Raw genomic sequence first — 27,408 nt, forward strand, 5'->3', positions numbered from 1 at the left:
CAACTCACGGACTGTAGCCCGCCAGTTTTCTCTGTCCGTGGGATTTTCCAGGCAAGAATACTGGAGTGGGTTGCCATTTTAGTAGGTGTTAAATGGCATATTCATTTGTCTAGTGATTATTAAGGTAAAACATTTTTTTAAATTAAGTTCTACTAATGTTTGCCCAGGCATATAGGATTTAGTTTTGCCATAATATGAGCCACTAAAACCAATTTCCAGCCTTGGCTGATTTACTAATGCATCTAATAACATACCAAAAAAACAGACAAGATGGTGTAGATTTGCTTTGTCTACACTTAGACTTGTATAAGTGAAAAGTGATCTTTAAGCCCATCTCAGAGCACTGATAATCTGCTCACTGGCAGATAACAGGAGGCAAAACTAACAAAACTGTGTCCTAGGGGTTTGGAGGGCATGGAGTAGCACCCCAGGCTCTTTAGCTGGGAAATGGGTTGGACTTAATGAGGAGGAAGCCCAGGGAGAAAAGCGCTCTGTGGAAGGGCCCCCTGGAGCTGTCCAGTTCAGGGGGCCATGGTGTCACTTCATCATCACGTGATCCCCAGGAGGCACAGCATACACACCACTGAGAGAATGCTTAATGGCTTGGGAGAAAATAACTGCCTAGGGAGAGAAAGCTACGGAATAGAGGGAAGGAAACTGGCCACACTGGCCCCGTACTTTAGAGGGAGAGAGTGAAATGGGCCGTCACTACAGAATGCACTGTCCATTGCCCACTCTTGTTGGCCTGCGGCAGACTCAGTATGGGGTTGGGGGCGTATTTCCAAAGTAGGTGAAGGGGAGGGAGTCAGCATTGAACCATGGAAATCTATGGAGATCTGGGTGACTCCAGAGATATTTGTGCTAAAAGACGGCTGTTTCCAAACCTTTCACCACCTCATTGAACCCTTCTGTGACACCATCACCACCCTCCTTTCAATGCCCTGCCACTTTCCACCCCAAAGGCTGGGGGATTTCCATTATAATGGAAACACAATGTTTGGAGAGTTGACAGGCATACACTGGATGTTTGACAAATACTGATGACTGGTTGCCATGAAGAGATGGGTATATTAGAACAGAGAAAACAGAGGGGAGAGGTGGGAGGAACTAGGAGAGAGAGGATAAAAAGGATTCTCACAAAGCTGCCTAACCAATTTCTGCATCTTTCCCTCTTCTCACCCTGTATCCACTCTGAGTTCAAACATCTCAATTCTTCTACAGTGACTCTAGTTTGGTTCACAATAAAGGACTTTAAATCATGAAGTCTGCAGAAAATAAGCTGCCATCGGATCCTCCCGGCCCTCCCAGAGGAGTCATACCTGGCAGGGAAATTCACATTTCTCCCCACGCCATCCAGGTGCACAGGTGCAGGTCCCGTCCAGGGTGTTGCAGGCTCCACCGTTGAGACACTGGCATGTTAAGTTGCAGCCAAAGCCCCAGGTGCCACTGGGGCAGCTGATGGAGCAGTCCACCCCGTGCCAGCCTGCCGTGACAAAAGTGCCAGGGCACGTGAACAAACAAAGGCAGCACGGAGCTGGCCAGCCTCTCCCAGCCACACTTCCCTTTAGAAACACCTTGGAGGTGGGCAGCAGGGCCCCTGCCCTAGCGCAGGGAGCATGGCTCTGCCGCGTAAAGCCTTTCTCAGAACTGAACCAGAGCACCAACACAGCTGTCAAGCGAGAAGCACCATTGGGCTACTGGGGGAAGAGAGATCAAGTTGGGGGTACCTCACTGTCTAACATGCGGTCATGCACACTGTGGGGTGCAGAGTTTTGTGCAGGTCAGGAAATAAAATATTTATATGGGAAGGAAAAGGAAAGTGCGTTTGAAAGAACATCCCCATCTTTAAAGCAGGACCCCATGAACCATGAACAGTGAGTGTCCACAACGCTGGCTGCTGCAGAAACTATGGATAAAGATGCTCTGGCCCCCATGTACAATCAGGTGCTTGACTGCATCTCTTGTCAGGACTCCAGGCCAATGGATTTAGGGGCACCGACACAGTTCTGCTTGCTTACTCTTCCCCAAATCACAGAGACTCATAGATTTTGGAGCTGGCAGCAACTTCAGAGATCATCTCACAGAAGCCTCTCCCCTTGACTCTGGAAAGCAGGAGAGCCCTTCCTGGGTAAGGGTCTTTGCTGAGTTCAGTCACTGTATTTTGGCAAAGCTGGAGCTGGAATCCTGGTTAAGGTTTCTTTCCTGTGTCTTTAGGAGCTAACAGGACCGGGATCAGATAACAGACTCATTCACCCACTCACCTGCATTGCAAGTACAAGATCCATCCACAGGAGAGCAGACAGCGTCATTTTTACAGCTGCAGAGCGAGGAACAGTTTATCCCATAGGTCCCCAGAGGGCATGGGATGGAGCAGTCAATTCCCTAGACAAGCGCAAATAGGAAAATGCATGCAGTTTGACCACCTGAAATAGGGCCAACACAAATATACAAAAATATATCTTGGCTGTGCTGATTATACTCTCTCTCTCATTTTAACACACTGTATTTTTTTAAAGAGTTTTATAACTATTCAGATGTACAAACTGTACATATTCAAGGGCAGTGCCACCTGGCCTATATTTAGGATACAAGTATTGAATATGACCCCAAAACCCTGCTGCCTTCATTACTTTCCCTAGGTAGCAAACACAAAATCCTCTGTCCTTGCTCATACAAGTAGATATAGAACAACAAACTGCAGCTGTAAAATTATTGTCTATAAATAAACATAAATATGAACTATACATTAAATTGCAATGATTCCTAGACTGCTTTATATAATATGTAATATGATCAGTAGGTAAGGCAAAGAAACAGAACACATTTAGCCTGCAGCATGATTCAATTTATTATCTGACAGGGAGCATTAAACACAGAAGTTGGTCACCGAAGGTGACTGGAGGTCACCTCCTTTAAAAGCAGAAGAGACAAAGAGACTCTTAAGGCTAATTCAAGGGCTCAACCAAAGCATTGTGACCCAGCTTAGAAAACCCTGTAAAGATCTCAGCTCTGAGACTTTGTGACCCACTTGTTCTATATTATATGCTCTGGAATAGTCATCAACATTCTTCACAGTTTAATGTTCTCTTTAAAATGGGAGAAAATAATTCAACAGCAGCCCATTTTCCTTTAAAACAAAAATTACTAATCTGTGGCTAAGAAATCCTGAAAACTAGCAAAATTCTGCTCTATGAGCTTATAGGCATATTTGAAAGGTCTGGATTCTCAAAGGGACTGAAAAATTTACATACTACTAATCCTTGGCTGTTAATACATAATAAATGCTAACTATGCCTTCAAATTGCATGGAATTAAAACATAAACTGTGGACAATAAAACATATCCTATTTGGAAAAGTAATTTCTTTGCTGCCTATAAATTATCTACATGATGAGATAATTACATAGTTACATAAGGAATAATTACATCTTACTTCATGATACATATTAATTAAATTATTAAATATTAATGCCACTTTAGAGTTTCACCAGCTTGCCCAGGCATCATTCTCAAGTAATTACTTATACCTCTTATTATTTTTTTTCTCTTTATTTTCTTCCTTGTTAATGATGCAATTGGTTTTTAGCACATTCACTGGACTTCAGAGAAAGGTCATATAAATCATGGTATCGATGTGCTCCAAGCTGCACCCCTCCTCTCCTCCTTCTCTGGAAGTAGCCCAAGCCACTCACTTTGAATCCTGGGGCACAGATGCACTTTCCTGTCACACTGTCACAGTCAGCCCCATTCTGGCAGCTGCAGATCTGTTGGCAAGCTTCCCCATAGAATCCAGGAGAACACGTCTCATTACAGTAGAGTCCCGACCAGCCTGGCTTGCAGGCACACTCTCCAGACATGGGGTGACAGCTGAGGGATGTGGATGAAAAGAGCAAGTCACTCATGGGTAAACATGACACCCAAGGCTTGTACAAATGTTGCTCTAGCCATGATCACGAAATGTGTTGGTAATTCCATACATAACAATTTAAACTTCATTCTCAGGCTTGATATGGTTTAATTAATCGGCTGAAACCTGACTGGTACCACAAATGTTGCATGAAATCAGCATCATGCTCTAGCAGGATGACTCTTGTAACTGTGTCCCTTTGTCTGAAACTCATTTTAATTTTTGTCAAGTGAAAGCACTAATACAATAAGAGGTCAACTAGATAAGACGATCTGAAGAACTCCATCCAACAAACACCACCAAGTCAGTTAGCAAGGGTCATGTCCAAGGAACCCCAGAAGCAGTGACCTTTCCAGCCTAGCCTACTTCTCTCAGGTCCCCATACCTGGTGGCGGAGCAGCTGTCTCTACCTGAAACGGCAGCCACATTGATGGGCCAGGCAGCCAGCTGTCATTCCACAGCAAATGGACACATCAGCTGTGCTGAGGCACGGGTTAACGAGGCTCACACAATAGGGTGCTCTGTATGGCTCAAAACACATGTGCTTCTCGCCAAAGGAAAATCTGAACAATCAAACCAGCTCTGCTCACAACTGGAAGACTGTTGAAGATGGTCTTCCTCCCCTAATGGAGATAAAACCCTCCCCTTAACTTGGGCCGTAACAAAACCCACTGTCTCATCTAGACATCTGCTAAATGACCTCTCACCGGAGGACTGTTCACAGATTTTCTGCAAAGAACCATGACCTGGAAGGGATAAGGACTGAGGCTGTAAATTCCAGCTCTCCCACAGCCTGGCCAACCACAGTGAAAGCACATAACCTCCCTGGGCCTGACATCCTAATCTGTCGAATGAGGGTCTCGCCACACCTTATCTCATTTCCTATCTTTCTCTTAAAGAAATTGGCTGTGGGTTAGATAGCTTGCTACTCATTTTCAGAAATTTATTTAAATATGCTTTTGGACCCCTGTTGCAACTAAGTGCCCATAAACAAAGGCTTAGGCTTCCATCACAAGCATGACTCAGGAAATATGGAATGAAGGAATATCCAAGCACAACCCTATATATAAGATGGTTTCTTGGGTACAGAAGATTTGATTCCAAAAACAAGGTCTGAATCTCAAATCTTCTTAGAATTGCTGAGATGTATCTATCTGGTATTTATCATTGGGCAAAACACCCAACATCTCCATGGCTTCTCAAACTTAACCCATTAAACATGGAGCCCTGGCTCTCCCCTTTCTTCATTCCTCACTCAGTGTTTCCTCTCCATTGAAAGTGAAAGTGAAGTCACTCAGTGGTGTCCGACTCTTTGCAACCCCATGGACAGTAGCCTACCAGGCTCCGGGTCCGTGGGATTTTCCAGGCAAGAATACTGGAGTGGGCTGCCATTTCCTTCTCCAGGGGACCTTCCCAACCCAGGGATCAAACCCGGGTCTCCTGCATTGCAGACAGACACTTTACCATCTGAGCCACTAGGGAAGCCCTCTTTCCACAAAAGCAATGGAACCAACCAGCCACTCAGTAGTTTAAGTTAAAAACCTCAGTTATTCTTAACAACTCTCTCTCTCACCTCCTATATTGCCTTCATCACTAGGACCTAACCATTCTAACTCCACAATATATCTTGACTCTATCCATATCTCTCCATCTTCAGAGTCACCATCCTACTCCAAGGCAAGGGCATCTGTCTCCTCCACTCCTGAAGAGCTTTTCAATCTTCCTCCCTGTGTTCACTCATGAATCATCAACTAAAAAACAGATCATATGGTATCACCTTCCTTAAAATTCTTCAAAGGCTCCCTTAGAAGCCTACACTCAGAGTAAAATGCATACTGTTTAATATAGCTAGAGTGAAAATTATTTACTGTCTAAACCAGGGCATTTTTAAGAATGAAGAGAAAGTTACTAATAATTACATTGGGACAACAGACCTAAACCAAACAGTTCTGAGACATATATCTGAGACATCGGATAAATGATGACCTTAGGAGCTGGTGATGGACAGGGAAGCCTGGCGTGCTGCAGTGCATGAGGTTGCAATGAGTTGGACATGACTGAGCAACTGAACTAAACTGAAACCCAGCCCACAGGCCTTCATCAACTGGTCACTGCTTACTTTTCAATCTTTTCTTTCATCATTATTCTCTTTCTTTATTACTATGTTCAACTGCAATAGATTTCTTTTATTTTGTAAAAGCATTGAACTTTTTCAACGTTAAGGGCTTCACATGGGCTATTTCATGTGCCAGGAATGCCATCTCCCAACTCCTGGCCTCCATCTCTCAATCTTATCCTTCCAGGCCCAGTTTAAATCTCTCTTCCTTAGATAGGCCTTCCCCGACCAAGCACATTTCAGTTAGGAATCTCCTGTTATTCTCTTTCATTGCCCTCTGCTCATCTCACTTGTCAAGATCTGTAATCTTATGCTTATTCTTACAGTCCTTCCCTTGTCTCCCTTCCCCTCTAGGCTTCGAGCTCCAGAAGAATGAGAATTGTGTTTCGTTATCATACAGTAGGCCCATGGTAAACACAGATTGAGTGAACAGGTGAAAACATCAGAGTTGACTGTGTGTGTCGGCGGGGTGGGGGGCAGGGCGCAGAATCTGCCTCCCCTGATCTCTCCAAATCATCCAGCCTTGTTAAAATATAGTCTGTATGTCTGCATACAAAGGCCAGATGTCCCCTAAAATTAGTTTTTAAAATCTCAACTTTATAGCTTAAAAGGAATCACCATTAATTGCAGGGAACAGTCATTTAAGTGACATTTATGATGACACTGCAAGCGGATGTACAGACCAGCGCTGAATGTATGCTAACACCATGCTAAGCAATCCCTGTGGATGATTTCATTTAATGCTCACAATGTTAGGTATGACTCTATTTTTTAAATGAGGGAACAGAGACCTGGAAAGAGGTACTAATTATTCCAAGTCTCGTGCAGGTAATGGCAGAATCAAACTTGAACCCCGATTTCTTTCTTTGTCTCCACACCAAAGGAAAAGGAAATTTGATAGCACTCTGATAGAAGGGCTAGATATGAAAAGGAATTGTTAAAACTTAGGATTTTGCACAGTTAAAAGGGTTATTATTAGGACCAATAGAAGCCTAAATTGTGCAAAAAGCAGGGACAAATTTAATTTTATTTTAGCAAGGCCCTACATATTACAAAAAAGAAATATTCCAAATGGTGAACTGGTTAAAGTAGCTTACCTTAAGATAGATACTATTTTTAAAAAGGACATATTTTGGTAGGAAATGTTACTCAATAATAAAAGTCCAAAAACAACATACATGGTATAGATATAAATGTTAAACAGAATAGACAATTCAGGGATAGGGAATTGACCTAAGCTAGAGGCAGACAGAGAAATTGATATTCAATGCCCCCCGGTGAGTATTAGTGCAGCACACTGGTTCTCAGATTGATTGACACCAAAATTAGTATTCTGCAATTTGTAATTACATGTAGGAAACTAGAGCACTTTGGAGGCATTTGATGGGCTCTCATGCAGGCAGCTTAATTGGTAATGAGATTTACGTGTCGTTGTTAGAGGAGCAGAGTGGAGGTGGAAGGGTAATATCCTCCTACCTGATTTCTTTCTAAACAACAGATTGCTTTGTGTAATATGGAAATTGGATTATACACAGATAGGAATACCTACCATTTTATACATTTATATATATTACTAGATTAAAACATTCTAGTAAATTTTTCAACTTAACAGTTCAATTGTTACAGGTATCCAATATAATGTTGGCAAAAATAGAAAGAGTCACTGAACTTCCTTGTATTCATTTCCTTAGATATTATTAATGCTCAAATATATGACAATTAGGTGGCATTTGCAAGTATGCACATCCTGATTGCCCACAGCTATTAAATGTCCTTATTAACAAGAGCTAATATACATATCTCATGTGGAATCTCAGTGAATCTTGAATTTTGTTTTCCTATTCAAAATTATTTCCACTACAAAAGTCAGTTTTAAGAATTCCTGGTCACAGAGAATGCCCTTAGGCTCTATAATAGTACTGTAATTCAAAATACTAACATCACTTATAAATATACTTAAATTCATTTCAACCTTATGATAGCTTGAAAAATAAAAATGGTTACAGATGCATTGTAACTCCACCCCCTAAGAGGTAGAGTATAAGGAAGCTGGACTTGGTTATGATGCCTTCTCTGTCTGGAGAGACATTAGCAAATGTGGTATAACCAAAGGTTTGAAAAGCATTTGCATGTTGGGGCTTGCCCTGTCTCTTACAGTTGTTGAGAAGACAGTTACCATGTACAGAAGCTCAGGCTAATGTGCTAGATTACTGGGGACATATGGCTCAGTCACTCCCATCACTCAGCCAAATACTAGACATGTGAGCAACACAGGAATTCCAGCCTCTAGTTGATCTGCCAACTGAATACACACAGACCACCAGAAGAACCACCAAGCTGAGCCCAACCCAAGGAGTCAAGCAAGAAATCATCAGCTAATAAATAAATGTTGTTTTAAATCCCTAAGTTTGGGATAGGCTTTTTTGTTGTTGTTGTTTTATACAGCAAAACTAACTGATACAAACCCTTACTCAAATATATGGCTTCCATATATGTCAATATGTGAACATTCATAGAACTCAAAATTTACCTAAAGATACTATAAAATAATAGTTCTGATTTCATTAGTTATCTCATTATTTATAACAAAGGATTTTAGGATAGACATCATGTATTATGCAATAGCAAGCTATACTCTTGTCTGACTAAATGGTAGGCTAAACTTTGAATTAATACAAAGATACTATGCCTTTTGGTTCAAAGGAACTTTGTGTTTTCAGGAATTTCACATAGAAGTCCTAGATTTAAGAGTAGAAGGGTGGCTCCAACTATGAATTCAAGAAGACAAGAGTCATATAATCAATTGTCAATTGGTTTTAATAGGAATTTGTACAAGTTAATCTTTTAAAATAGCTTTTATTATTTAGGGAAGCACTTCATAGGCTAACGGTCTTTGATCTTCTGATTATCTGTTATATTATTAGACAGATTTTAGTGTTCTTTTGATCTATGTACCTAACAAATAAGTTCATTTACTTCTTTGTTAAAGCATATGTGTTTAGGTACACATGACCTATGTCAAAATTATACAGTATTGACATCAATCAAATAACTGTCAACTTGTACCCTGCATCTACTATTATGATAACTAATTTCAGCAAAATCAACATTTCCTCTGCTTCTCCAATTCTTCTCAAAGCAGAGATCCTTTGTATAGGTTTATTAATCTATTTGATTTCAGACTGTATCTACATTCAATGAAAGAGCACACTGGCATTAAAAAATCCTTAGCTATTTCTAATGAGAATTACCTTTCGTTGGGACAAACCTTACATTGCAGGAAAGGCAGCCAAAATTCAACACTGGAGAGTTGAAAAACAACCAAAATCCTGTAGAGACTATTCATTTTTACTCTCCCAAATGTTTATTTAACCTGTCCTGTAAAGATGGTGATATTTCCCAATGAAGAAGGCCAGAAATTGACTAAAGAAGCTTGCTAACTGCTGGAGACACATTAAGAATGCACTTCTTTAATATGCCCACTAAAATGTATTTCAGTGCATGCACACACTGCAAAGTCTTTTTTTTTTTTTTTTTGCTCCCAACAATGGTTTAAAGAAGAGACCAACTACAGCCTTCTATTTACTTTTAACTTTAGTCCATTTGAGATTTAATGTGACCACAAGTTATCTTTCAGAAGCATAAATGAAGTAACAGTTGTGCTGAATGCAAATAAAAGTAATCCTGGTATCATCCGAACTGCTATATAATGTACCACATTATAGTCAAACTCAACTTTTCCAGCAGTATGTAAGCGAGGCCCAGAATTCTAAGTGATGTGTATCTGGTCCTTGGGGGAGGCAGAGGAAGAAATGGTTGGAAAGACATTTTCAGGGGCAGACAAAGTACAGTAAAGTGGGTGGGATTTTGGTTTCCTGTTCTTAAGTTCTTCAAGAGATTTTTGCGCCTTTAAAAGACCCCTGTGAGTTCTGTGTTCAAGTAATCAGTTCTGAACACACATCTCACATGTGACAACCACAAGTGAAGCACTTTCTCAAAACTTCCACACTTCCTGCCTTATACAGACTTTGAGTAAAGAGGCCGCCATGAGAATCATTCTGTGATGGTTATACATACCCAACTGGGCTTAACCTATGTCTCTCATTGCGTCTTGGCTGCTAAGGGAATGTCACAGAATCCCTCTCTTAGGGAAACATTGTACTAACCTCAGCAAGTTTAATTTTTTCCAGTGGTCATTAACAGAGAATAGGATTTCATATCCACAGCCATAACAACTTCAGCACTTTTGACTTGGATCACTGGGTATAAAAGTCTTCCATATACTGAGTGGTTCCTGCCCAGGATGATCCAGAGGCAGGAAGGGTCTCAGGATGGGAATATCTCTGCCGATCCCTCCTTCTAAATAGTGGATAGTGTGTGTTAGTCACTCAGTCGTGTCCGACTGTTTGTGACCCCATGGACTGTAGCCTGATAGGCTGCTCTGTCCATGAAATTCTCCAGGCAAGAATATTGGAGTGGGTTGCCATTTCCTCCTCCAGGAGATCATCCTAACCCAAGGATCGAACCTGAGTCTCTTGCATTGCAGGTGGATTCTTTACCACCTGAATCATCAGGGATCCTGTAGTGAAAACTTTAACAGAACACATCACTCCAGGGGCAGCTGACCCTCACCTGAGAGTGTTGTCCACATGGCAGGGACACCGCTTGTCACATCTGATGCCATAGAGTCCTTCTGGACACAGGCGCGCTTCACAGCGGTCACCAGAAAAACCTGCTTCGCAGAGGCAGGAGCCACTCACATGGTAACACTTTCCTCCATTGACACACTGGCAGGTCTCCGCACAGTGAACTCCGTAGGTGCCAACGGGACACTCATCCTGGCACCTGTCATGCAGGAGATGGGAGTGTAAGATTAATCAGTGCCTTGTGAAAATAAACACGTTTTGTTGTATAACACACTTAGATCCTTTTTGGATTTCATATTTACTTAGTGATTGTCCCATCACAGATATGAAAAGCATTAAGAAAAATTATAATGGTAACAGTCATATAACCTGTTTAAAGAAATAGTAAAATCAAAAACAAAATATGAATTTGGGATGGGAAGCATGTTTTATACCTAGTCCTTGCTAAAGGTATACATAGCCCTTTAGTAGATACCAGGAAAGAGAGAAAATGAATTGCCCAAGTGTGAGCCCCAGCCCATTATTAGAGAATTAAAACATATGCTCTCTCTCAAAAAATGAAATAATGCCATTTGCAGCAAACATGGATGGACCTGGATATTATCATGTTGAGTAAAGTAAGTCAGAGAAAGACAAACATCATATAATACCACCTACATATGGAATCTAAACAAATGACATAAATGAATTTATTTACAAAACAGGAACTGACTCATACACACAAAAAACAAACTTATGGTTACCAAAGTGGGTCATGGGTAGAGGGAGATAAATTAGGAGTTTGGTGTTAACAGATACACACTACTATATTCAATATATGTAAACATCAGGACCTACTATATACAGCATGGGGAACTATACTCAGTATCTTTTAATAACCTAAAATGGAAAAGAATCTGAAAAAGAATATGTATGTATAACTGCATCACTTTGTTGTTCACTTGAAACTAACACAACATTGTAAATTAACTATTCTTAAATAAAATACATGCTTTCCCCATTTCAAAGTGAAAACTTTGGAGCAAATTCGAAACAAAATGTTAATTCTCTTGGCTTTTATGTTGATGTTAATTTTTAACCTCAGCCACGTGTCTATCTTTTCAAAGCTGAATGGCAATAACTGCTCCTTATTCAGAAAGTTTTGCAACTTGACAAAGAAAGTCCTCCTTTGGGAGGACTTTGGGAAAATCTGAGCTGTTGAAATCAGGTGTCCTCAATTTCAACCTGGGGAACTCCTGCCAGGAGGCGGTAGAGAGACTGTGAGTTCCCCGAACACAACATTTTTATTAAGTGGGGTTTTGTCCTTTTGGGAAGAAGGGCTACCAAACAGCAAGGGAAAAAAAAATCATATCTCAAAAATCCACCTTATTTTCTTTTAAAAAATGGCCTTAGATTGTGGCATGAGGATATGCTGTGGGTAAGTCAGATCGGGTGGGAAGCCGAGTTGCTGGAGGGACTCAAGAAGAGAAAATCCTCATGGCTCCATGGAGCGTATGCCCTGCTATTGGGCCAGCTTTTTCTTTCTGACCAGGCAAGGTGACTTGATAGGATTTTCTGCAGCAGAAGGAGTGCTTTCTGCCAAGGGAAAGGCAGCCGGAGTCTTGCTTAGCCAGAGTGCTGCCACAAGCAGAGTACTCTTTGTGAGTCTCAGCAGCCACTTCCCATGTGGCTCTCAAGTCATGCCAGACCCAGAGTCAAAAATGTAGGTCAGCACTGCATTTTTTCAGATGGGTACAAGGCAAGCAGCAAGTGCACAATAATGAATCCAAGCAGACTTCAAAGCAATAGGAAAGGGGCTGAAAAGCAAACATTTTCCACAAGGCTTTGCATATTTTTAATGATAGGGTGTGGGGACTAACAATACCAGGGCTGGATAGGATTCTAGTTTAGAGCAGAGGATAAATCTTGAGAACTCTTTGATATTTTTCTGGTTAACTCTGGCTCTGACATGTTTAGGGAAAAGGGACTCTTGCAAATTTGGTTTCACAGACTGTAGACTTTTTTTTCAATAGGCAAAGTCTTCAAATCACTCACTCAACAATGCATTAGAGTTCTGGAGTAATTGAACTAAGTTCATTTAGCATAAAATCAGATGTGTGTACCTATTTTTAGACCAGAGTGTTTTTTAAAGGCACTCTATTTTTAACTTCTAAGCAGCTTTACTAAGCCAAGTCACTTAGTTTACTCCCCAAAATGTAAACTTTGGAGGAAGAAATGCTGTCGGTCAATCATCGGGCCTCTTCATGGCTCCGCCAAAGGTTGACAAGACGGTTTGGCAACCTGTCTGTCCTTGCAAGGCAATACCAGAAAAAAAGAAAAAGTTATGCTTAAGGTAAATCATATTACTAAAAGAAACCCAAATGCTACATTTTGGACTCCAGGATTTTAACTTGGGGAAAAGCACAGCTCTAAAAATGGGGAACAGGAGAGTCATGGGAAGCACGGGAAAACGTCTGCCACCAAAGACAGGGGAGCGTGTGACTATTCTATCCTATCTTGGCAGAGACTTCCTTCTCTCTGAGCAAACAAAATCCGTAATAGCTGGGCATGACCCAGATTTACCTTTCTAACCTATAATTAAACACACTACTAAGTTTGTGTTTTAAACGGCAAAAAGCCATTCGAATTTTTCTTACGAAAGTAGTCAGTAAAGCTTGGTTCACCATCCTGCTTCTTTTCCATCAGTGTTGCGCTTGTAAGAGGAATCCTGTTAGTTGCCACCTACCACACCAAAGTGGTAGGATATCTTTCTAGAAGTAGATCTTTTCCATCTTGAGAATAAACCCAGTGGTGAAGTAGATTACACCCTTCTCATTGGCTGAATTAAAAGTCTTCGTCAAGCAGTCTTACCTCCCTTTTGGGCTCATTTTTCTGAAAGAAGCATCATTTCCCAACAAGTTTTATGCCCTCAGTGTTGCTTTTGTGGCCCCACGTGGAATAAGAAAAGTAATCTTAGAAGTCACTAAAAGAGGAAATACTTTCTTTCTTAAGAGATGGCAGAGAGGAAGATAAAAATACAGCAATAAATACTGGCCACAGTAGAAATATGAAAATATGATGTTCCTATTTGATTTTACTTTTTTTTAGATTTTTTGAAATAATACCCTGGAGTTTGGAAAAACGGACACACGTTAAGCTGTGATAATCTGGTAAGACATGACACTAATGCCCAAACCAATGAGGGTCACAGACTTGTTTGACTATCATTTTGATTATCTTATTGCATCTCACTGTGAACTTATAGAAAAGAAAGTGCGTTAGCATGGAAGGGGTGCCACGTCCCATTTTCTCCTTTGTCCTTTTACGTATGACCTTCCAGAATGACCAGAATAATTGGGCCAAACCATGATTTACTGTGAAAGAATCACATTCCTCATCAGACTGGAATCAATAGATCGGCTGCCTGCCTTTCAAACCCCTGAAACCGCTGCTCTTGGGAAAATATTTATATAAAGAACACTGGGAAAGAGTCAGCTTTTCCTCCATACTGGAAGCAGAAAAGACTGCCTCTGTTGAAGACCAATTCTGCATCCCCCCAATTCCTGTCTATAACTCTGGACTTCCCCTCCCTTGGCCCACATTCTTCTTCACTGTGAGGGTGGTTCAGAGCACAGCATAGCGTAACATTCTAGGGCTTTCCTTTAACAGAGTCCATGACTGATCCACAGACCTCTCTACCCAGCTAACACGTAAGAGGCAACAATCATGTACATGGATCCACGCTAGGCCATCAAAAGCCCCAGTGCAGTGATGCCACGACAACCCATCAGCATTAAGAACACTCTTTCAGCCCCTTCAGAAGGAGTGCTGTGAGGATCTGAGAGCCATCATACTCGGCTGTGCCACATGACCCTTCCTCACCACACCGTCCTCTGAAACCATCCCACAAACCCTACAGCCTATTATGTGGGCAGCCCATGAGCTGCTCTGTCTGCCTACGAGGTGCCTGTTTCATTTGTTCTGTGTCCTCTCTGGCTGGGAGAGCCATTCCCACATCCGGGGCGCACTCTGGGCCAGCTGCCTGTGGTGGTACCTGCTCCCCTCTGGCCTGACCTCAGGGGTCATGTTTCGCTGACTTCTCAAAACAGGGGAAAGGGCAAGGACCCTTGGCCCTCGGACTGCTTTCCCCACACCTCCTGCCACAAATGGTTGCATAACCACTGTTTCTTTCACGCTGACAAATGTGCTTGATGTCATTGTGTTGTGAGTATGTGTGTTTCCGTGTATCAGAGAAGAATTGGAAACAGGAGTCATGTCATCAGTTCATCACACACACACACACACACACACACACACACACACACCCGTTATAAAAACAAGTTAAGAAGCAAGTTCCTTCTTCACTTTCCTCTCTTACTCTGGCTCTTTGCCTGCCTGGCCTTAAATCAAAAATTCACCTGAAAATTAGCTGTTATCCCCTTTCCCTGTGTTCTAAATGAGTATAAGCCTGCCTGTATGTTTGCTGATTTTATGTTCCTTGAATTTGAGACAAATCCAGACAGGGCAAGAAAACTATTATATTTAAATTTTTAGTGTCCAAAAATATTACACAGAGTTATTACTTAGGGTTCTGCTTGGTCCCATGCCTCTCTTGCCCTGATTCATCTTTTTATATTAAGACTTTAATACAACATGGATCCAGAATTCATCTAACAACCTCATTTTCCAAAACACAATCATAAACCAGGAAGCAGGGCACAAAAACTTTCTGAGTACCCCAATTACATGTTATAGAAACCATGTGCTAAAGGTGCCAATAATTCATAACATCAAAAATTAAGGAAAATACACAATTGTATTAATGAAACTAAACAGATATTACTTAAAAAGTTTCTAATAAAAACAGGGATTTTTAAAAAACTACTCAAAGATGAAAAAGACCATCTACTAGAAACCAGTAACAAACAGGAAACTATACTGGAGCCATTTTCAATAAAATTAGGAAGAAGATAGGAATTCCCACTTTTATCTATATTTGTCAACATTCATTTAGAAGTTTGGGCTTCCCTCATAGCTCAGTTGGTAAAGAATCCACCTGCAATGCAGGAGACCCTGGTTTGATTTCTGGGTCAGGAAGATCTGCTGGAGAAGGGATAGGCTACCCACTTAAGTATTCTTGGGCTTCCCTTGTGGCTCAGCTGGTAAAGAATCTGCCTGCAATACAAAGGACCTGGGTTAGATCCCTGGGTTGGGAAGATCCCTTGGAGAAGGGAAAGGCTACCCACTCCAGTATTCTGGCCTGGAGAATTCCACGGACTGTATAGTCCATGTGGTCGCAAAGAGTCAGACACCACTGAGCAACTTTCACTATTCCACTGTACTATTTATAAGTTTAAATTAATGCAATCACTCAAGTAAATGACACATTACAAACACTGAAAAGAAGAGACTAATTTATCTTTATCTGTAGATAATAAAATAACCTTAGTGTTTGCTAAAAATAACATGAGAATTAAATAAGAAGTTTGGTAGAGTGACTAAATAAAAAATAAATATTCAAAGGCAAGACTTTCTTTATCCAGAAATATCCAATTAAAACTTAAATGGGATTCTTCAAAAATTATAAAATACTTATAAATAAATTTCCTAAGAAAGTGTGAAGCCTAAATTGGAGGGGGAAAACACCCTACAGTATTTTATCAAAAGTCATAGACCAGAATTTTAGAAATAAAAAAATTAGAGAGGAAGGGTAAAGGAATTTTTAATTCACAGATATCAAAAAATAATGATAGCTAATATTTATACAGTTTCTAGATATCATTCAAGTTAATAATCACTAGTATTTATACAGTTCATAGAATCACTCAACTACAATAATAGCTAATATTTGGAAGATTTAGCACTGTTCTAAAAGTGTTAATGTACTCGTTTAATTCTTAACAACCCTAGAAGAAAGTACAATTATTGTTTGAACATTATAGATGAGCATATTTCCAAGGACAGAGGTTTCAAATTCTTTGTTTGTATACTTTTCTGCCTCTCAAGCCTCTTTCTCTAATTTTACAGGCACAGCTAACAAGCTTGGTTATCAAATCTTTCAGGATACAATGGATTAAAGAGCAAATTAGAAGCTGTAGGCTGAACAAAGCACTCTGGGTAACACTTTACCACCTAACACACAAAACGGACAAGCTGTGGATATAAAACCACACTCCACACAAGCATCAGGAGAGACCTGTAAGTCCCACTGGGTCTTACTCCTATCACCACCACACAGTGAAACGACACATATTCTTAAGAGTACACAGTGTCATAGGAAGGTAACTTTATGCCTGACATATTTTTTAAAGATAATAAATCTATCTAGAAATCTTTAAAATGTTAGAAGTGTTGGGGTTTGAAGTGGCTGCCCTAATCACTTAACTGTGTAGAACTGATCCATCATGGGTTTCTGATATTTTCTCATTTAAAAAAAAAAATGCTTTCTCTGCATCTTCAATTCACCATTGTTGTCAGCGGTCCAGTTGCTATGCACTGAGTTGGGAAGGAATCTGTCAAATACACTGATACCTTAGAGATGCTTCTGGGAAGATTATAGAATAGTCACAGACAAATGGTCGTAAATGTGCTCCCTGGACCCTCCCAGCTTCGCTTCCATGCAATAGTCAGAGAGGCACACGGCTGCCCTTACCTTTCCCCTGTGTAGCCAGGACTGCAGTGACATTGGCCTGTGGCAGCATCGCAGGTCCCTCCATTATGGCACTGACATTCTTGCGAACAGTTCTTTCCAAAGCGACCCTCGGGGCAAGGCTGACCACACACTGTGCCCTGCATTCAAAGAGACTTGGAAAATTAGATGGGCCTCCAGTCCGGGAAGGGTCAAAGAAGAGAGAAAAGGGAGAAAAGAGAGGAAAGGCAGGGTATGGGAACAGGGCTGCACAAAGATTAGACAAAGGAGATTTTAGAACACATAAACTCTGTTTATCACCTCAAAGATGTTAGAAATTCTAAATTGACTTATTTTCTTAGTAAGCCTAAATCTTATGTAAAGTTTAAAAATAAAAATAAAATTAGGAAAAAAAAAAAAGATACATGCATAGGTGGCAGCATGGTAATCATAAGAAATACCTATGTTAAAAAAAAAAAATACAGTCACCTCAAATGATTATGGGAACCTAAGGAATTTAGAAATCCTCCTAAGTGTTCTTCCTGTGTCTTACATGTACAGTAAGTGAACAGCACTTATTGAGCATCCATTACATAAATGATAACATCTGGCCCAAATGGAATATTCAAATACTTTACCATATGTTCTAGAGAAAATACACCTTATCGTTGGTTATATTTCTTATAAGCAAGCATTAGAAAAAGGATGGACATTTTGTGTATCTGAATTAACATTAACATTGCCTAAGAAATACTACAACAGAAACAATTCTAGACATTTTATTTTGGAAGAAAAGACACTTTTACTTTTCAGCAGGTTCAACAAACATTGCTGGGCCAAGATCAATAGGAAAACTAATTTCCTGGGAGAGGAATCAAGAGAGTAACTTGGACACATCTTCTCACCCTAGAGGCTGTCTGTCTTGTCAGATATTGTCATATTTATTCCAGCCCTATGTGGAGAAGCATAAGATACTTTACCAATAAGTCAATGGAATACTCTACTATTTTCTACTTCCTTTGGCTACATAACTTGGCTTTGTAGTTTATCATGTATTGGAATTACTATTACATCAAACAAAATAACCCCAAATAACAGGGATTTTTACAATGTTTTTAACTGTTGGGAGCTGTTGCTTTGTCCTCCTTCTCTATAAAAAAAGACAGACTGTGGGCACTCTGAAATTGGAGGCTGGCGAACACCAGATGGTTTTGTAAATGTTTATTCTGGATAGCATAAGAAAATGCATTTCCTCTAACTCCTGGCTACCCACAAAGGCAGTTGGTGTGCTAATTAAGTCTCCTCTGGTGGTTTCTAGCTATCTACCAACGAGAAAAGTTCTTCCAGAATCTTGGAACTGAAAAAGCCTTTGAGAGATGATTCAAATCAGTGCTTAAGTGAGAATCATCTACGTGCCAGGCATCGTGCTAAGCTCTGAGAATCAAAGATAAAGTCACAACCTTTAATTAGCTCACAATATGATGAGGGAGACAGATATAAAAATAGCTCTAACCCCTCATTCTAGCACAACATATTAATATGACTAGATGAAATAAATATGCCAAGGGTCAATCCATGGTAAGCCAGGGTTCTGGTGAAAATTCTCACTCTCTCAGGAACTACTCACATTTTGTAATGGTCCCACATAAGCTTTAGAGATGCTGTTGAAATACTGTTTGCAAAGAAAGATTAATGTGAGTCAATAGCTTTAAGTAGAATATTATTGGGCTTCCCAGGTGGCTCTAGTGCTAAAGAAGCTGCCTGCCAAAAAAAAAAAAAAAAGAAAGAAAGAAAGAACCCTCCTGCCATGCAGGAGACACAGGATACATGGGTTTGACCCCTGGGTCTGAAAGATCCCCTGGAGGAGGGCAGGGCAACCCACTCAAGTATTCATGCCTGGAGAACCATGGAGAGAGGAGCCTGGTGGGCCACAGTCTATACAGTAGCAGAGAGCCTGATACGAATGAAGTGACTTGGTATGCACACAGGACATTATTAGTTGAAATATATACTTGTGTATGTGGAATAGGAATACATAGCCACCTATGAAAAGCACTTAGGATTACTGCCCAAATAAAATGCTGCAAAGAGAAGTGTAACTTGGAAGCTCAGCTGCACTTAGAGAAAAATGACCTGAAACATTCAGTAAGAAACATCCATCAAGGTAGGGGTGCAGAGTATACGGGAGGCTCTGCTTGGGTGATGGAGAGGGCCATATGTCCACCTACTGGGACTCACGGTCCAAACTCATGGTCACCAGCATCCTACCTCATGACCACTCCAACCCAGGAGAAGAAGAAGGCTTCAACCTCAAGATGAGGCAACTCTACAGACAATGTCTACACAAAAATTCTGCAAGTAATTTTTCTACGGCTCCTCATCCAAAGAACATGGAGCTCCCTGGACACTCTGCTACTTCAGCAAAATCCATCCCTTGCCAAGAACCAAGTAATGACCAGTGTTTGCAAAAGGCTGACTATAAGAAATAAAAGAAGAGAAGGAATCAAAGATATTTCAGCATTTCTACTTTGGGCAACTAAGAGACAAGTGTTGGTTTGCATGAAGACAAAAAAAAAAAAGTAAAAAGAGAATCACCTTAAGAAAGGTTTAGGTGTATGACAAATTTGGTTCTATGAACACTGACTTTGACAGGCCTGCTTCCAGGTCAGTAGTTCTTCAATAGCTTCTCTATTTGCCTCACCATCAGGCACTCAATAAAAGGCCCCCTTGCACTGACTCTATTGCTCCATGGAGTTTCTCCAGGCTCTGCTTCCTTGTCTTGTCTGCTTATTATTTCCAATTCTTGCCTTCGGTCTTACATTTCTTTTTCACTTCTCCCAGTGGTCTTACCATCTTGAACCCAATCTTACTTCCCATGATTCTGACTGGAAGTGGACTCCAAGTCTTCTTTGCTCTATTCCTGTAGAAAGGGCAATCCCATGTCTGCCTCCTAAGGCTCCAGCCTAGGCATAGTTCAGGCAGATAGTGACACATGTCTTTAGGTGAAACTAGGGTGGAGAGTCTAACAGAACAGTGACAAATACACATCTGTGTTCAGGTCAGAGAAGGTCAAGGCTGAGAAAAATCAGCTGATGATTGTTAAAGCAATGGATCTTAATGAGATTTCCAGGAAAGATGTATTGTGAGAAAAGAGAAAGACTGGCATGAAACACAGGAAATAAAATGGTATATAAAAAAAGAGGGATTAGGAAAAGAGATCTTTAATAAGAGAGGTAGGAGAAGGGGAGAAGTGGAAAAAGAGATTAGGAAAGGGAGGTAGATGAGCAACAGAGTCAAAAGCTTTGGAGGAATGAAGTAGAATGAAGATGGAGGAGTTGTTATTGAATCTGGTAATTACATCACTTGTACCCCTGCAAGAGCAACTTCACTACAGCTCATGGAGATGGAAGGTAGTCATGAAGTAAACTGCTGTTTTGTTTTCTGTATGTTAACGAAGGAAATAGACATTGGTCATTCACTCTCCTGTCTTCAAGCAGACTTTTACAGAAACCAACTCAGAGAAACATGAGCCAATATTATTGCCTGATTTTAATCTACCTAGTAAACCAGCTTTGACATTGTGTATTCCACGTAAGATTAAGCCTGTGAGATACTACACAAAGAAAGAGTATCATAGTTAAAATTTGGGAAGTGTAGTAAGGTACAGATCATTACACTAAAGGCTCCGAGTTCTTCAATACTTGGAAAACTTGATTGACCTCAATGAGTCTCCAGATTCAAAGACCAAATAACTTTTTCACACAACACTTAACCTGTTGAGAATAATGCTCCCAAAGAATAATAATGATCCATATAACATAATTATGAAAATTCTTATTTGAATACTTACAGTAATTAACAGCTTTTGTTGTCATGTGAAAGGCGAGATATTTCCCTTTTATATCCTGAAGGGAGATGCAGGACAGATGGCCTACTAACTTTTCCATGAGAACCCTCAGTAAACTTCAAGTTCAGGATTTAATCACCTTCTGCCTTCTCTGCACTAAAAAATTCCTGCTTTGAAATGGTCAGATATTTCCAATTTTGAAATTTTTATCCATGGATGTGACATTCTTTTTATTAAAGTTCTCCCCATGCATTTTCACTCGGGTATCCTGAAACAGGGGGCTTTGGCGGGTGGGGAGGGATGCTTACCAGCCAACCAGGAGGACAAGAGCACTCTCCAGTGACGTGATGACATACGCCTCCGTTCTGGCAGGGGCATCTCTGCTCACACTGTGGTCCATGCTTGCCAGGGGGACAAAGATCCTCACAGCTGAGGGATTAACATGTGACAAAGGACACCATAGTTTATCCCAACCTACAACCCTTAGGTTCACAAACACAGCAGCACCCAGGACCCTAAAATAGACAAGCTCCTCTGTTCAATATTGTTCGTTTCATTAACAACAAGAGCACCAATCATATTGACTGGAAGGGTCAAGGGGTCACCTACTCCTTCCCTTTTGGGGGGGATATTTTCTACTGAAACCATTTCAATTTGAGGAGAATCTGTCCTATCAGAGAGATGACTCTCACTGGCCACACACTCTTAGTTACAGGGACTATCCATGCAACTCTCAAAAAGCCCATGGGTTACACTGGGAGTGTACTTGGTGTGTTTGTTCTAATCTCAAAGAAGAATGAAACATCTTCACATCACCTAATTAGTACATATTCCTTGTACTCAATTTTTAGCATTCTCTTCTGCAAAATGATGAACCTCCTCCATATTATATGAATATACCTCCTACTTTAAGCCTTTGTCTTTTTTACTCTCCTATAAAATTGCTCCAAATTTCTCAAAGCCTTATTCAACTAGGACCTTGATAAAAACCCATAAAAGCAACATTAACAATTAAATAGTCTGAGATGCTCATCCATTTTTCTGAAAATCAGGGCTTTCTTGGCTAATTCAGTTTTTTCTTTAGCTTTACTTTACAGCCTTAACTCTGTCAGCAGGAAACAGCTACCTCATGAGCCACATTTTTTCAAGTTTTAGTTCTGTGATTTACAGGTGTAAAAATTTTCTCAGTAAGGGAACAAGATTTTTTTTAATCTCACTTTTTTGGGCAAATTCTGCCTCTTAGTCTGTTCGCTAATACAAGCAAACCAAAGAATGCCCTTCCCATAAAATAAAGAAAGTAGTAGAGACAAGGGCTTCCCTGGGCGCTCAGCTGGTAAAGAATCCACCTGCAATGCAGGAGACCTCGGTTCAATTTCTGGATCGGGAAGATCCCCAGGAGAAGGTATAGGCTACCCACTCCAGTATTCTTGGGATTCCCTGGTGGCTCAGACAGTAAAGAATCCGCCTCCAATGCAGGAGGCCTGGGTTCCATCCCTGGGTTGGGAAGATTCCCTGGAGGAGGTCATGGTAACCCACTCTAGTATTCTTGCCTGGAGAATCCCCATAGACAGAGGAGCCTGGTGGGCTACAGTTCATGGTGTCACCAAGAGTCGGACACAACTGAGCAACTAAGCACAACACAGTAGAGATTAAGTACTTGCTTCTATGTTTTCCAGAAAGAATTAAACCGTGTGCACATGTACTACACGAATGTGGTACAAGTCCTTTTATATTCACAAAACAACACATACATATCTATGAGCCTTAAATAACCCAGCTAACCTTTGAGCATAAACTATTTCTAACATCTATTTCCTTCTCTAAGGCACTGAACTCATCCTCTTTTATCCGTCTTATGAACTGCCACACAGAGCAGAACAACATGGACCGTTAATAGCCAAAAGTGTAAAATGAATGCAATCGAGGGAGTATCAAAGTGTGAAATGAATGCAATTGAGGGAGTGTCAAAGTGAAACCCAAATCTGCCCCAGCAACCCCAAATATTGATATTCAACACAACATCCAGGCCCCTCTATCTCTGCTCTGCCAAAGGAAGGCATGGAAGCTGGTTCTGAGACCCTGACTGGGCTCTAATGCTCAACAAACTGCAGGAGCACCTGCCTGGAGTCCTGTCCCCTCAGTAACTCCTTAGGCAGCCAGAGAGACAGAAGTACAGGAATATGAGGCTGGTGGCAGCAGGAACAGAGAGGGTGGGCGGGCTCTGCCACGCTGCCCAGTGGCGATCACTTACAAGGCTCCAGTGTATCCGGGTGGGCAGCGGCACTCCCCCGTGACATGATCGCAGGTTGCTCCATTCTGGCACTGGCATCTCTGGTGACAATCGTTACCGTAGGTGCCCTGCTCACAGCGCTCCTCACAGCGCCAGCCCCGGAAGCCTGCAGCGCAGTGGCAAGCCCCTGTGATGGGGTTGCACAGTGCCCCATTTTTGCACTGGCACCGGCTGCTGCAGTGAGGCCCCCAGTGATCACCGTCGCAGGCTGAGGTTGGGGAAAGAAACAGTGGAGGGCATCAGAGTGTGGGTGTGGATAATGGCAAGCTCTTCAGTACCAGCTTTCCTCTCCCCTTGGAGAGAGTGGCTGGATGACCCCTTTATCACCATTTCTCCACTGAGCAGCAGGGCTTGGGTACACACCTATGGCAATATTTCACTGGTGCTCAGCACTGGACCACTTTCTTTCACTCCATTACTCAAGCATCGCTTGAGGCCTGTGCTCAGTCTGCTCCCTACACCTGGAGTGTTGTGTGTGATATGGGCAGAGTCACTGGCTAGGGGAGGGTGTGAGCAGTTGTGGGCAAAGAGGAGGCTGACTAGGCAGGTGGGAATGGTCAGCTTATGCAAGGGTTTTATACACATCAAGAAGTTTGGATTGTATCTAGTTGACAGAGGATTGGTAATAAAGGATTTTAAGCACTGAGGATCAATGGAGATTTGCCTTCTAGTAAGATCAGCTGCCTACAGCATGAAGAAGGGGCAGGAAGGAGCTGACAAGAGACAGGAAACCGGGCAAGAAGCATGGCAGTCAGCGGCTTAGCGACTCACGCAGTGACCAGAGGGATAAAGAAATGACCCACATGCAGTCCACTGTGGAGTGGGCTGATCCTGCTAGCTATGGGCCTGGGCTGAGCTCCTGAAAAGGAAATTGATGTGCTTTCACGATAAATCAGTCAAAATATGTGTGATTGGGAGGTAACCAGAAAAGGCAGGGAAAAAAAAAAAAAAAAAAAACCTGACTAAAATGTTTAAGTCATTGATTTATTTTAAAAATATAACAAGCCGGAACTTGAAAGTGGACAGCAAATAAACAGATAAGAGGTAGATAAAACCAGGAAAGACAAAGGCAATAAAAAAGCATTTAAAAAACTTTAAGGTGCATTTCCCAAGGAAAGGAATACTGGCTTTGATTCAAGTCAATGAGCAGGAAAAAGCAGAGAAGAAAAAAACTTCAGTCGCAAACATTCTAAAATTTATTAAGGGTGACAATAAGCAAAGTCTACTCTTAACATGCATTGCCTAGTCAGTCATCCATTTATTAATTAGATGCTATAAAAATCACTGGGGAGGAAGTACCCTGCCTAGAGTTCCTAGGATAAATTGCCTTTATGATAAAACAAAATTTCATTTCATAAAAATTTTGTAATGTCAGATACAGAATAAACTATTGAAAAAAACAAAACTAGGCACACAGAAAACAACTTTTTAGACTTGCAGGATTCATCTCCCAGTATTAGAACCTACCTTTCATTTCATAATATCAAGAAATTTAAATGAATAATTCTGTTTCTAATAAGTATGGCTTTAGTCTTATTAGTACTTTAATAAACATACTTTAACACAATTAAATAAAAGCAATGAGAAAGAATTATTGAACCTAAAGCAGATCAAGAAAGCAATTACCTAAGAACAATCTTCTTTCACAAAATAAGATAAGGTGATGGTTCCAAGATGAGATTTCAGCCTAACTATTATTCATATGAATAGTTTTTTTTAATTGCCTGTGGATATGGAAAACACTCCTTTTTCTTTCAGTTTTAATTCTTTCAATCTAAGATCCATTCTTTAAAAAATTACATGGTGTGTTTCTTGAAATCCTCCAAGCTATCTCAGTTGGAAAGGAATCTATCTTGTTCTGAAGGTTCCCCCAAAGTAAACAAGTCCTTTGTAACTAGGCCCTGGTTCATCAGTCCTAAGAGTAAGGAAAATCTTCATTCTATGTAAGTCAAAGCCATTATTCTATAATTTGATCCTCCCATCCCCCCACATCTTCTTCACAGTATAGTCAATCTAGTATAGCATTGTTCTCTATATTATAAATGATTTTACTCCTTAAATGTAAATACATCCTTAATGCCAGTATAGCCCAAATATATACTAAATACTACAACTTCAATACTTTGATGTATTTTTTAAAAGTTTATTCAATTTCACACATTTTCTCTGCTGAATCCTCTCCAAAATGTCCATATTCCTTTCAACTTCTGGGAACTTCATATTAAATTAAAGATCCATTTTTCCTTATGTATAATGGAGAATTAATTAATTGACACAAGAAAACAATGTAGCTAATAAATTTACCTAGATAAGGATATCATGATCATGTTAAAAGAATTAAAACAAACAAACAAAGTAACAACTCATGAAGGGTTAGAGTCCTTTTCCCTCACTGTGAAACTGGACTAAGGTGGGCTGGAGCATATACATTTTATAGAGTATATTTCACAATAAGAGGTGAGTGGTAGGAAGAAGCCAAGTACTGAGGGGACAGAACTGGTCTCTCCTCTCCTTCATAATTCATTTATTTGCCCACCCCCTTCAACAGCTTCTCTTCCAGCACAGCAGTCAGGCAGATATCAGTTCTATTATGATCAGACAAAAACAAAACTCTTAAGATAGCTCCTTGTGGTAGAAACAAGTTTATAGCAGAAATTGATGACTATCAGCATCAATCCAGCCACCCACGTAACACAGTAGTCAAGAGACATGAGTTCAATCCCTGGGTTGGGAAGATCCCCTGGAGAAGGAAATGGCAACCCACTCCAGTAATCTTGCTGGAAAATCCCATGGACAGAGGAGGCTGGCGGGCTACAGTCGGGGTCGCAAAGAGTCAGACACGACTGAGCACACACACACATCAGCATCAAAGAAAGGGTTAAAGCATTAAAGAAATATCGTGCCGACATGGTTAATTTTCTGGCTGTGTCTAAGCGTTGTGGCATGCTTTGAAGTGACAGCTTCTCCCCTCGGGGTTGTATTTCCCTAAAAAAGCCATTGATACATATGCCTCACAATGTGAATACGAGGCACCAATATGGACTCCGTTGGGAGGAAAATCCACAGACAGAAGTCTACAGAAAAACAGACAGGAAGTAGAGTAAGTAAGATACAGAAGCCTGGCTTGAATGTAGGCGTCACTGAGACTTCCTTTTTTCATTTGTCAGATTTAACTGCTTCAGTACATTCACTGTTAAATGTACCCCAGTGAGTTACACAGTTTATCGCACAAAAGCCAGCTTTCTTCCCTGATTACTACATACACAAGAGTATGTTGAGTGTCCCGACAAGAGGCAGAATTTGTTCCTTATGTTTAGTGCCAAGCTTGGACAATTATCCTGAATTCAACTACTGCATTTGGAAAGACAGTTTGAAGAGAGTGAACTCAAATTATCTGGCATCTTTTAGTTAACATTTCACACAAATTTCAAGGGGCAAATGTTTCACTCCTCAAGAAAAAGGGACTAGGTTGGTTTCTCCCACTGACAACCTTTTTAAATATATATATATAACTGAACCACTGTGCTGTACATCAGAAATTAACACAACATTGTAAATCAATTATACTTCAATAAAATACGTTTTTTAAAAAAACAATGTAGTTAACATGGAAATAGCTTGAATAGCCTAACAGGAAAAGGTAAATGAACAAAATTTTGTTTCAGATTAAAGAAGGGGGTGATGCCTCCTTTACAGCTCCTGGTTTCAGCTCTTATTGTGCTAACAGCTAGAAACAGGCTGTCAGATTCCATGTGCCCAGATTCATGCAAGTATTTCAGGAGACAGCTTATCGAGGGTCTCAGTATAGACAGCTTACTCTAAGAAGCTCTCATAATAAGTTAAACAAATAAAAGGAAATAAAAGGAATTTTAAACTACTATGTAATATCAGAAGTGTACAGTCCATGCTACAAACCCTTAAGGACAACTAGTAGAGCACTGAAGAGAATGGAATTACCCCTGGGCCGTTATGGCTGTAATTTCTAATGACCAGAG

At 40.7% G+C, this 27,408-nt stretch overlaps 1 protein-coding gene across 12 annotated transcripts in view; it reads right to left on the bottom strand.

The window, feature by feature from the left end:
- MEGF10 (multiple EGF like domains 10) overlaps positions 1-27,408 on the bottom strand; it is a 480,748-nt gene that overhangs the window by 37,369 nt on the left and 415,971 nt on the right. For all 12 annotated transcript variants that reach the window (XM_086410534.1, XM_086410532.1, XM_086410528.1 and 9 more), the window contains 7 exons: positions 23,375-23,621; positions 21,432-21,552; positions 17,301-17,437; positions 10,656-10,868; positions 3,693-3,867; positions 2,262-2,382; positions 1,320-1,483 (listed from right to left, as the gene is read on the bottom strand). In XM_086410534.1, coding sequence (XP_086266660.1) covers positions 1,320-1,483; positions 2,262-2,382; positions 3,693-3,867; positions 10,656-10,868; positions 17,301-17,437; positions 21,432-21,552; positions 23,375-23,621 — 1,178 coding nt within the window. The remainder of the gene's footprint in view (positions 1-1,319; positions 1,484-2,261; positions 2,383-3,692; positions 3,868-10,655; positions 10,869-17,300; positions 17,438-21,431; positions 21,553-23,374; positions 23,622-27,408) is intronic.

The sequence above is a fragment of the Bos grunniens genome, chromosome 7 (assembly GCF_055505025.1).
Source record: "Bos grunniens cultivar Pamir isolate PY7600 chromosome 7, Bosgru_T2T1.0, whole genome shotgun sequence".
NCBI classification, from domain to species: domain Eukaryota; kingdom Metazoa; phylum Chordata; class Mammalia; order Artiodactyla; family Bovidae; genus Bos; species Bos grunniens.